This window comes from Panulirus ornatus, chromosome 23 (assembly GCF_036320965.1).
Source record: "Panulirus ornatus isolate Po-2019 chromosome 23, ASM3632096v1, whole genome shotgun sequence".
Classification (NCBI taxonomy): Eukaryota; Metazoa; Arthropoda; class Malacostraca; order Decapoda; family Palinuridae; genus Panulirus; species Panulirus ornatus.
In genome coordinates this window covers 23,643,266-23,656,586 of record NC_092246.1, presented here as the reverse complement: position 1 = coordinate 23,656,586, position 13,321 = coordinate 23,643,266, and the positions used below count along the sequence as shown (strand labels likewise).

General features: G+C 39.9%; 1 protein-coding gene across 1 annotated transcript in view; it reads right to left on the bottom strand.

The window, feature by feature from the left end:
- The window catches only part of Ufl1 (UFM1 specific ligase 1), a 39,681-nt gene that overhangs the window by 8,956 nt on the left and 17,404 nt on the right, over nucleotides 1-13,321 (bottom strand). The window contains exons 8-10 of the mRNA XM_071676870.1: nucleotides 11,454-11,951; nucleotides 8,815-8,955; nucleotides 2,190-2,356 (exon numbers count right to left, since the gene is read on the bottom strand). Of these exons, the coding sequence (XP_071532971.1) occupies nucleotides 2,190-2,356; nucleotides 8,815-8,955; nucleotides 11,454-11,951 (806 nt within the window). The remainder of the gene's footprint in view (nucleotides 1-2,189; nucleotides 2,357-8,814; nucleotides 8,956-11,453; nucleotides 11,952-13,321) is intronic.

Here is a 13,321-nt window from a genome sequence, read left to right as displayed (position 1 = left end):
AGCCCAACCCCCCCTGTTCACTTGCTGATTTCGACAACTTGCTGTGCATGCTTGGTATAACAAATTACTGACTGTCTCTAAGGCACAATCACTCTCTATTTCTCAGAAATCTCAGGGGCAACCATGTCAGTGATACTGATTTGATGGATACTGAGTGGAATTTTGATTATAATGGGACAGTGATCCTGATTCTGAGACAGAGGATATGAGTGGAATGTTCTATGGCAAGTGACAGCAGGTATATATACATACGGCTCTGGTCATTGTGTGGTGAATAACAAAACTGCAAATAATGAAATATCTACAAATCATGAAAATCAAACTTAATGAATAGGTGGTAAATCCAAAAATTATATGAATAAAACCTCTATATTGCATAGTGAAATATTTTGTATAATCATTGCCAAATATTCAGTGGGTATCATGTTACAAAGACTGCCCTAAATATGAAGTGTGTCATAATCATAAAATGAAAAAAAATATGTGAGCAAATTACGTAAACTAAGCATGCTGATAGTTGGTCACCAATGTAATGACATAATATATCATGTCAGCAGCCAGCACATCATTGGTGAGAACAGGAATTTGAAATGTCTGCACAACATTAGATACAGTATGTTTGTTTGAATTTTTTGAGTCTTTTTTTACTTTACCTTGATATTTCCTATTAAGTGATGCCAAAAATATTTGTTCAAATTTTTCAATAAACCCCCTTATGAGAGACCCCCTAAAAGTTGAGGCTTTGTAGTTTACATGTTAATGAAACGTTAGCCTATGATGACTATTACAAGGTTTCTTAAACTCTCATCTATCATTCTTGGATCTCATGTCAAGCATGTAACATAGTTTACTTTCTCATAAAAAAGACAGTTATAACACTTTTAACCAGTCTTTTCAGTACCTATGCTAAAAATTAGAAATGGTTATATATGCTGTACACTGAATCAATATTGCAAACATTCCATTCTCCTTGAACCCTATATCTACCTACCATTTCCTCATACATCTTCCCCTTCCAATCTGTTACTTACTCATCAATTCATGTCATTTCTAACAGTAAGTTTCTCCTTTTAAAATAATCTCAAATGTTTTTCCCAGTTAACCATTGCATGCTTCCTTTATTTCCCCATCTTTGTCACCACATAGCAAGTATACAACCAAGATAACATTAATCTTATTCTTACACAAACTGAATTATATGTTCTGGAGCTCACATATTTCATTAACAAAAGTGTCTTCAGCCAGAAATCCTAAGCTTCATTTTTCTTTGATGCATGCTCATCATTTCCCGCATGAACAAGGTACCATCAAGAACAGACAACGGAGCCTTACAGCCTTGCCCTGTTCATTCTTTTGGAAAGCAATATAGGAAGAGAAGATTTCCAGCCACCTGCTCCAGCCCTTCTTAGTTGCCTTCTATGACATGCAGGGAATATGTAGGCAGTAGTCTTTCTCCCCTATCTCTGCCACTAGCAGAGAGCAACTCTTGCACAGGGTTTTCAGAGACTCCTAACAATGTTCCTACCAATTACTTCTACCTAATATGTCTACCTTTTGTTCCTGCCTAATGTTCCAACCTACTACTTCTACCAAATGCTCCCACCTACTTTTTTCCTAAATGTTTCTAATGTTCCTACCTACTTCTCTTATCTATTGCTCTTACCATTTTGCCAAAAAGTATAATAGCACATGGTGCTCACCACAGGAAAATCTAGAGTTACAAAGAATGAGTCATGTGAGTTAAGTGTTCTTAAGTGTTATGCATGACAAGGAGAGACTGTATGTTTGTTGAGTGAATATCAGCAGTCCATGTGAGGGTGACAGAAAGAAAAGACAGCTACCTGGGTTAAACGAGTGCAACTTAACAACCAATGAAGTGCTGGCTCACGACACAGTCATCACTAACTCTTCCAATACACAGGTGGGTAGAAACAGTAATATACCTCCCTCGCCCAACTTTATCATATATACAAAAGAAAAACTGAACTTAGGGCAGTGTACAAAATCCACAAAATTTAGAAATTGTGATGGCTTTCCTTTCAGTGCAAACTGCAAAAGTTTCATCTCCATTTACAACTCTGTTTCATCTTGCTAAGATATGGCAATTAAAATGTAGTGAGTCTAGTGATGTGTCATTCACTGTAAGTTACTTCAAAACAGCTACACCAATAGTAATATCTAGTTATTACCTATCTTTTTTGTTGTCTTTCTTCTTCAGCATAACACCAGAGACTACAACTGCATCATTCACCCTATCGAAGAAATCTTCCAGACTGGAACCATTCAAAGTCTTGTGGACACTGAACATTGGCTCACTTATGTCTTCTGTTAATTTCTTAATAATCTTGAGGCGAACCTGTGCAAATATGAGCATTTGAAGAATTAAATCTTAAAGAGAACATCAATATGACTGCAAAGAACAGGAGCAGTATTTCTAGGAAAATTTTCGGTCATACAGTTAAAGAAGATGACTGAAGGTGGTGTGAGAAAGACATGAAACTTTAATTCTTAAATTGAGTCCAACTAATTAAATTGGATGACTGACACAAAAGTTTCCATCTATTACCATTCATGTGAGAAGGAAATAAACATGCAAGTCTTGTAAAAAAAATTCGGTCTTGAAAGTGATAGACATTTCAGTACTACAGAAAACAGCTAGTTTATCATCCACAGTGAATACTTATACAGTGATAGTTTAGTTTGTATTAATACAGGTTGAACCTTTTTAATCCGGCAACCTTAGGACCTAGTCACTGCCTGACCACAAACAATGCCAAAACAGAAATTGATCCCTAATGGAAACCTCCTATGTAAACATATGCCCAACCCCGTAGTCTTGCCAGTTCATTCCACATCCATGTTGATGTATCATCAAAGGCAGAACAAAGCTTAAAACCAGGAAATAATTATCTATTATTTCATTTTGTTTTGACGCTGTCTCCCGCATTTGCGAGGTAGCGCAAGGAAACAGAAGAAAGAAATGGCCCAACCCACCCCCATACACATGTATATACACACACGTCCACACACGCAAATATACATACCTATACATCTCAATGTACACATATATATACACACACAGACACATACATATATACCCATGCACACAATTCACACTGTCTGCCTTTATTCATTCCCATCGCCACCTCGCCACACATGGAATACCATCCCCCTCCCCCCTCATGTGTGCGAGGTAGCGCTAGGAAAAGACAACAAAGGCCCCATTCGCTTACACTCAGTCTCTAGCTGTCATGCAATAATGCCTGAAACCACAGCTCCCTTTCCACATCCAGGCCCCACACAACCTTCCATGGTTTACCCCAGACGCTTCACATGCCCTGATTCAATCCACTGACAGCACGTCAACCCCAGTATACCACATCGATCCAATTCACTCTATTCCTTGCCCGCCTTTCACCCTCCTGCATGTTCAGGTCCCGATCACTCAAAATCTTTTTCACTCCATCTTTCCACCTCCAATTTGATCTCCCACTTCTCCTCGTTCCCTCCACCTCCAACACATATATCCTCTTGGTCAATCTTTCCTCACTCATTCTCTCCATGTGACCAAACCATTTCAAAACACCCTCTTCTGCTCTCTCAACCACGCTCTTTTTATTTCCACACATCTCTCTTACCCTTACGTTACTTACTCGATCAAACCACCTCACACCACACATGGTCCTCAAACATCTCATTTCCAGCACATCCATCCTCCTGCGCACCACTCTATCCATAACCCACGCCTCGCAACCATACAACATTGTTGGAACCACTATTCCTTCAAACATACCCATTTTTGCTTTCCGAGATAATGTTCTCGACTTCCACACATTCTTCAATGCTCCCAGGATTTTCGCCCCCTCCCCCACCCTATGATTCACTTCCGCTTCCATGGTTCCATCCGCTGCCAGATCCACTCCCAGATATCTAAAACACTTTACTTCCTCCAGTTTTTCTCCATTCAAACTTACCTCCCAATTGACTTGACCCTCAACCATACTGTACCTAATAACCTTGCTCTTATTCACATTTACTCTTAACTTTCTTCTTTCACACACTTTACCAAACTCAGTCACCAGCTTCTGCAGTTTCTCACATGAATCAGCCACCAGCGCTGTATCATCAGCGAACAACAACTGACTCACTTCCCAAGCTCTCTCATCCACAACAGACTTCATACTTGCCCCTCTTTCCAAAACTCTTGCATTCACCTCCCTAACAACCCCATCCATAAACAAATTAAACAACCATGGAGACATCACACACCCCTGTCGTAAACCTACATTCACTGAGAACCAATCACTTTACTCTCTTCCTACACGTACACATGCCTTACATCCTCGATAAAAACTTTTCACTGCTTCTAACAACTTGCCTCCCACACCATATATTCTTAATACCTTCCACAGAGCATCTCTATCAACTCTATAATATGCCTTCTCCAGATCCATAAATGCTACATACAAATCCATTTGCTTTTCTAAGTATTTCTCACATACATTCTTCAAAGCAAACACCTGATCCACACATCCTCTACCACTTCTGAAACCACACTGCTCTTCCCCAATCTGATGCTCTGTACATGCCTTCACCCTCTCAATCGATACCCTCCCATATAATTTCCCAGGAATACTCAACAAACTTATACCCCTGTAATTTGAGCACTCACTCTTATCCCCTTTGCCTTTGTACAATGGCACTATGCACGCATTCCGCCAATCCTCAGGCACCTCACCATGAGTCATACATACATTAAATAACCTTACCAACCAGTCAACAATACAGTCACCCCCTTTTTTAACAAATTCCACTGCAATACCATCCAAACCTGCTGCCTTGCCGGCTTTCATCTTCCGCAAAGCTTTTACTACCTCTTCTCTGTTTACCAAATCATTTTCCCTAACCCTCTCACTTTGCACACCACCTCGACCAAGACACCCTATATCTGCCACTCTATCATCAAACACATTCAACAAACCTTCAAAATACTCACTCCATCTCCTTCTCACATCACCACTACTTGTTATCACCTCCCCATTTGCGCCCTTCACTGAAGTTCCCATTTGCTCCCTTGTCTTACGCACTTTATTTACCTCCTTCCAGAACATCTTTTTATTCTCTCTAAAATTTAATGATACTCTCTCACCCCAACTCTCATTTGCCCTCTTTTTCACCTCTTGCACCTTTCTCTTGACCTCCTGTCTCTTTCTTTTATACATCTCCCACTCAATTGCATTTTTTCCCTGCAAAAATCGTCCAAATGCCTCTCTCTTCTCTTTCACTAATAATCTTACTTCTTCATCCCACCACTCACTACCCTTTCTAATCAACCTACCTCCCACGCTTCTCATGCCACAAACATCTTTTGCGCAATCCATCACTGATTCTCTAAATACATCCCATTCCTCCCCAACTCCCATTACTTCCATTGTTCTCACCTTTTTCCATTCTATACTCAGTCTCTCCTGGTACTTCCTCACACAAGTCTCCTTCCCAAGCTCACTTACTCTCACCACCCTCTTCACCCCAACATTCACTCATTCATTCATTCAGGAAATAATACAACCATTAAATCTTTCAAACAAGTTTTTCATTGTTACATCAGAAGTATCCCCAGATGGAGGCTCTTCAGTATCTTGGGCAAGGGTTTTTTGTAGCATATAATGCTAATACAGGGCAGTTTCATTTGCATTATACACTTGTTTTGGGCTAAGTTTTCCATGGCCACTAACGGTGCAAATTCATCCACAAACTGTGTTGTAGCTCTGTGATGAGCAGTTAATATAATGAACGACCATAGGTTGGTAGTTGGTTTTGGTCGACTCTTGCTACTATTGTTGTCCTACTGTTATCGTCAAGGCAGCCAGCCAGCACTACATCAGTCCCAACTAGGCAGCTGGCTCGTACACTCTTTCTCACTCTGTAAGTATTGCTCTCGGTTTAATAGAGAATTGGAGTTATCGTCGATTCTTTTAATACGACCTTACACGACAAGTTTCTGTGTCAGCACTACGCTTTTCACCACACACACTATTGACTGAAATTCCATGTCTCCACTTAAACTTGCATAACCATCCTTGCAAATATTCAGTCATAGTCTACCTTTAGTTCTCTACAAAAAACTTTGACCTGCTTGATAAATATCTCCCAGAAATGCTTACATCTTCATTACATCGGAGCTTAAACCATTGTACAAGGGCACTGTCTAATCCTGTACTTCTGGCACCTTTCAAAGTTTTCTGAAACTTTAAACTTTTCTGGATTTCATTTTCAGCAAAAAACTGAATATAAGAAATTAACATTTGCTCAGCTGCAGTATAAACAGATTTTGGCATCTTAGCACTGCTAACAGCGCCACCCAGGTGGGAGATCCACAAAACATGCCAGACCACTGGAGTTGCCAGACTAGAGACCATCGGATCTGAGAGGTACAACCTTAAGTGTGAATGTGAACTGATCCACTAGTTAACCACTTGTTTTTGCATACCACACAAAATCTATAAATCACCTTGGGCCAAGTTATAAAAGATACCAAATGAACAAAAAAAAGCCATGATGTGAGTTTCTGGACTCTGCTTACACAAGGTTACACCATGAGTGTTAATTCACCTCTAACAAGGCTGTATCATCATCAGTTGACAAAACAGAAAGAACTTCTCACTTCAAAGGGGCCCATCAAGTTCCTACTACTTAAAGGTAATGCAGCACTGGGCTGCTGGGGACCCCAGAGAAGGGGTCCTGGGGTAATTATGAATGAATCAATTAATGGATATAATGAAATAGGCCTTGACGTATCTTAAGTGACAGCTTGCTCAAGTCTATGGGAGGGTATGCTTCATGGATAGTGAGTTATTGGATGCAACAAAGCAACTGACCCCTGTCCCAAATCCCTGATCAGCACAACTCGTATAATGCTGTAATTACTCCAGAGCACCTGATGACTATGGTAACATATCAGGTCATTTTCTGAAGAGATGTGCGGATTGCCCTGACTGATTCATCAGCACTTAAACTTTATATATCATTACAAAAGGCATGTGTACGTGTAGGAAGAGAGGAAAGTGATTGGTTCTCAGTGAATGTAGGTTTGCGGCAGGGGTGTGTGATGTCTCCATGGTTGTTTAATTTGTTTATGGATGGGGTTGTTAGGGAGGTAAATGCAAGAGTCCTGGAAAGAGGGGCAAGTATGAAGTCTGTTGGGGATGAGAGAGCTTGGGAAGTGAGTCAGTTGTTGTTCGCTGATGATACAGCGCTGGTGGCTGATTCATGTGAGAAACTGCAGAAGCTGGTGACTGAGTTTGGTAAAGTGTGTGGAAGAAGAAAGTTAAGAGTAAATGTGAATAAGAGCAAGGTTATTAGGTACAGTAGGGTTGAGGGTCAAGTCAATTGGGAGGTGAGTTTGAATGGAGAAAAACTGGAGGAAGTGAAGTGTTTTAGATATCTGGGAGTGGATCTGTCAGCGGATGGAACCATGGAAGCGGAAGTGGATCATAGGATGGGGGAGGGGGCGAAAATTTTGGGAGCCTTGAAAAATGTGTGGAAGTCGAGAACATTATCTCGGAAAGCAAAAATGGGTATGTTTGAAGGAATAGTGGTTCCAACAATGTTGTATGGTTGCGAGGCGTGGGCTATGGATAGAGTTGTGCGCAGGAGGATGGATGTGCTGGAAATGAGATGTTTGAGGACAATGTGTGGTGTGAGGTGGTTTGATCGAGTAAGTAACGTAAGGGTAAGAGAGATGTGTGGAAATAAAAAGAGCGTGGTTGAGAGAGCAGAAGAGGGTGTTTTGAAATGGTTTGGGCACACGGAGAGAATGAGTGAGGAAAGATTGACCAAGAGGATATATGTGTCGGAGGTGGAGGGAACGAGGAGAAGAGGGAGACCAAATTGGAGGTGGAAAGATGGAGTGAAAAAGATTTTGTGTGATCGGGGCCTGAACATGCAGGAGGGTGAAAGGAGGGCAAGGAATAGAGTGAATTGGAGCGATGTGGTATACAGGGGTTGACGTGCTGTCAGTGGATTGAATCAAGGCATGTGAAGCGTCTGGGGTAAACCATGGAAAGCTGTGTAGGTATGTATATTTGCGTGTGTGGACGTGTGTATGTACGTGTGTATGGGGGTTGGGCCATTTCTTTCGTCTGTTTCCTCGCGCTACCTCGCAAACGCGGGAGACAGCGACAAAGTATAAAAAAAAAAAAAAAAAAAAAAAAAAAAAAGTAAATAAATACTTATTGCAGGATGTATAAAATGGGAAGAGGTTCTATTGAACACACACATAAATGAAACATTTGGATAATTCTAGGGTAAGGTAACTCAAGTTCATCAAAGTTCTTGAAAAATATGTCATAATGAGATTCAATTATTTCCCCACTTCATGGCTTTTTCTAATCTAAATGTACTGCAACACTACACAAGATACATAACAAAACAAGGCATTTAATATACAGTATTAGGAAATATTGACTAAAATGGCATTATATACAAGTGAAGTTAATAACTTACCCTAGTTGAGGGATTCATAACTTCAGTTGAGGTAACGTAAGGTGAAGTTTGAATCAAAAATCAAAATCAGAATATTAATTTCAAAGCAGGGTAAGAAGGACTTGTTTTTGTTGAAGGATGGTAAAAAATACTGTACAGCCTTTATATTATCAGGACAAACAATTGCTCTTGCCATCTGGGCTTCAGTATACTTGCACTTTTTATCTAATGGACTTGGTATTTATACAATAAAGAACTTATGATAAAGTAATGAAATTAATGCATCATTACAAGTGAATATCAACAGTAACATGGAAAAGAAAGGCCTACCTCAGGAGTGATTTCCTTGTCCCGGGTTATTTCTATAAGACTGTCATCAGCAAGGTAGAGAACCAGTTCATTAACCAGTTCAGAGCACTGTGTCTTCAGCAAGTGCTTCCTTAATTGGAGCTGCTTCTCTTCCTCAAACATCTGCAAGTTGATGTGAATTTCAAAACTTTCAATATTCCAGCATTCTGATGTAACAGATAAGTTAAATAACAAATAACCTGGATGTCTCCTAAACTCAGACACAAGCTTCTGCAGTTTCTCATGCAAGCCTGCCACCATATTTGTGTCATCTACATACAAAAACTGATTCATCTCCCAGTGCACACAGACCTACTCCTCTTTCCAAGATCCATGCACTTACCTCCCTTACTATCTCTTCCATAAACAGGTTAAACATCCATGGTGACATCACACACACTTGATGCAGACCCACCTTCACATGGAATCACTCAAACATATGATTTTCTTTCCCGATTTGAACTCCTTATCACCTCTAGTAGCATTTCTCCAATAAAATACACTCATAACATCTCCCACAGACCATCTCTATCAACCCTACCATATGCTTTTTCTGGATCCATAAATGCCTCATATACATTCCTCTCTTTCTCAAGTATTTCTCACACACATTCTTAAAAGCAAACAACTGGTTGAAACATCTTTTTCCACCCCTGAAGCCACATTATTCTTCCCATCTGATTTGTTGTGTATGCTAACACTTTCTCATAAATCATACCAGGTATACTGAAATTTGATAATTCACTTTTGCTCCCATTGCCTTTATGTCATGGCATCATAAAGGCATCACACAAGTCCTCAGGCATCTTAACTTGAGCAATCTACAATGAAAATCCTGACTAGCTAACCAAAACTGTCAACGGACTGAACCAGGGCATATGAAATGTCTGGGGTAAACCATGGAAAGTCTGTGGGGCCTGGATGTGGACAGGGGGCTGTGATTTTGGTGCATTACACATGACAGCTAGAGACAGTGTGAATGAATGTGGCCTTTTTTTGTCTGTTTTTCAAGTGCTACTTCGCTGAATTTTCCCTCCAAAGTTTTGTCATCTGTTCTTAATGTTTCGAAAGATGGATATGTTTTATGGTATAACAGTCCTGTCTGTGTTGTACGGATGCTAGCTGTAGCCCTTAGATGATAATGTAAAGAAGAGTAATGATGTGTCGAAAATAAAATGTTTGAGGACAACATGTGCCATGAGAAATGGCTGATTCAATATGAAATAATAGGGTAAGACAGAGTAAGTAAAGTCACAGACCAGTGAGGTATATTACCAGCACAATCTGCATGGGTATCAGAAGGGTTTGTGACTGCTGCATAGTGAACCAGCACTTAAGTGATAATCAAGCTGCATTCCTTTGATCCAGGTAGCTATCTTTTCTTTCTGCCTCATCCACATGTGGAATGTAGGCATTTTGTCCACAAACATATAATCTCTCATTATCACACATATGTGCTAGACATGCCTTCTGGCAGAATGGTAGGAGCAAAACATAGAAGTAATAGGTAGGAACATTAAGATGAGAACATTAGGTAGACCTGACACTTCTCAAAAGACAGGTCTTTTACATCCTACAAAGTTTGGAAATAATTTCCCTTGCCTTTTCTTTTTCCATTGCACAATGCTCTCTATTTTCAATTAAGGCCAGCCTTGATGCGGACTTTTGTCCATGGATAGAGGGTTGAAAAAAAAGTACTTGGTAGGAATATTAGGTAAGAGACTCTGAAAACACTGTGCTAAAGTTGCCATCTGCCAGTGGCCTGTTATGGGTGAGGCACTAAAAGGCTACAAAGTGGCACTGAAGTTCACCTAACAGTTATGGAGACTCTTTTACCGTGACCACACCCTTGAGAGTTCCTGGAGGGAAAAGGGGTCAGAGATATAGACAGATAGTAAAAGAGAGGTGCTTTAGTAAGAGGAGGATGTATGGAAGAGCTGAAAAGGGTGTGCTTAAATGTCTGGACATACAAAGAGGATAACAAAGAGGTGGAAGGATGGAGTGAAAGATGCTTTGCGGGTTCTAGATCTGAACACAGAGAAGGATATAAGACATGTAAATGAAAGAGTGAACTGAAGCAACGTGGTAAACAGGAGATAACATACTGTCAATGAGCCAAACTAAGGCATAAAGCAGTTCAAGGAAACCATGGAAAAGTCTCTGGGGCTTGGTTATGGATAAGAGGCTGTAATTTCAATGCATCATATATAACAACTAAAGAGAGGCTAAGAGCAAATCAGGCCATTTCTTAGTATGTTTCTGGCACCACTTCACTAATGCTGGAAATGATGAACATGTTTGATAAGGAAAAAATATGTATCTGTAGTTCATAGTGACACTCGGAATCTGACCTATTGTCCCTCTAATAAAATATAACCAGCTTCATGAGTGCTGTGAGGGTCCCATAGAGAGAGAATGGACTCCTAAAGGAGGAAGTTAGTGTGTTCGGTATGAGTTAACACATTGGATAAGGAACTATCAAAGGGGTTCCTGAAGTTAAAAGATCTTAAATACAAGCAATATGGAGAATAAAAAGCTAAATCTTTCAGATCTATGCCACCATTAACTTCTAAGATCCAGACTATTTTGAATGATTCTACAATCATTCATTTCTCACTAACCTTAATACTCTTTTCTGACAATTTGATAGTGGTAAGCAAGGCAGATACTTTCTCCTGCAGTTGCTGATGAGTTTTCCTTCGTGCATCTCCTCCAACTGCTACAGTTGCTAAGAAGACTGATTTAGCAACATCTTGGAACTGCTTAGTTAGAGGATGATGCATGTGTTTTGTTAAGTCCTCCACTAATTCTTCAGGACAATCTATCAATTCTGAAAAGTTTGTGAGCTCTGTTTGCATGTCTTCTACTGTAAGGAACTCAATGAAAGAGACATTGCTACCACCACCACCAAGTGTGTGTTGCACATTGGAGTCATCCTCAGAATCAGAGTCCTGATAAGGTCCCTTCCTGCCACGATACTTATTCTTGACTGCCTTTGTCTTGGTTTCACGACCCTGGGTGCCCCCTCCTGCCTTCCCACTGGCTGCCTTCTTTCTTCTTTCTTCTTTCTTATTTTTACCAAAATCTGCATCCACATGCTTCACTTTTCCACTTTCAACCTGAGGATAAAATGATACTTGTTTAAATCCAAAAACATTTGGTGAAGCATAAAACTAAAGTTTAAGTATATATAATGATCAAAAATAGCACAAAGATATATTCAGTTCAAAAGCAACAAAAGAACATGCAAAACAGTGATATAACTTTCTTTTAACATTGTTTCGAGAGTATACACCACTCTGTCTTCTCTCAATATATGGTCTCTCTTCTTTAAACCCTTTCCATTCTTATGCTGATGATTCCACCTTATACACTTCAACTCACTTCCTTCCCACTCCCTCTACTCCTCATTCTCTTTCTCGTTCTGATTATAATTCCCCTCTAAATTCGGACCTGTGAAGCCTCTCAGAGTGGGGAAGCAGTAACACTGCTAAACCTAATGGTGTTAAAATGCAATTTCTCATTACCTCTCTGTCTAAGAATCATTTGTTCCCTCTATTCACTTTCAGAATGATGCAATTCAACTGTGTAACAATATACAGAAGTTGGGCATAACCATTTCCTCCAGTCTATCATAGAAACCACACATAATCTGCACTACAATGTCTGCTTCCCAACAGCTGTGAGGAACATATAAGCTGTAATTATTTTTCTTGAGAGCAGCTATTTCATATCTACATGAGACTTCTTTGCCTAAGTATGGAGCACTGCTCATACATCTGGGGTGGCTCATCCTTTGCCTCTCTATCAATTGAAAAGGAACCAAAAGCCTTTCATCTCATTAATTCTTCTGGCATCATCCCTCTTCAGCATTCCCTTTTTGTACACAGCAACATTCCTGCTCTCTCTCTATTCTATATGCAATATTTTGGCCACTGTTCTCATGAGCTGTCTGCGTGAGTCTCTGTCCCAAAGTTTGTATGCACAGTACACGTCTGGCTGCTGCTTTCCACAGTTTCTAGGATCAGTTGTTACGATACCTCCTTCTTCCTTTTAACCGCTAAGCTGTGGAATTCTTTTGTCTTTCCCTCTTCATATAAGCTTTTTTCTTTTAAGAGTCATATCTACAACTGCTGTGAAGTCAAGATTAATTTCTATATTCCCTTTCTTGTATTTTTTGCTCATCCATGATGGCCATGTTTTGCTTGTTCCATATCAGTCATTTCAAAAAATCCAAGATACAGTAAATAAAGTATGATTTTATATATATTTCAACTACAAAGCAACATCTAATTCAACTTATGAATTTTTTTTAGAAACTATTACTGAGGGCTGAACCTTTCCTGATTCTTTCATACCTGCCTTCCATTTCCCACTGTAGCAAAGTAGTTTCAAGAACAGATGAAGAAAGGCCACATTTGCTCTCATCCATTTTCTAGCTGTCATGTGTAATGCATTAAAACCACATCCCCAATCCACAACCAGGCCC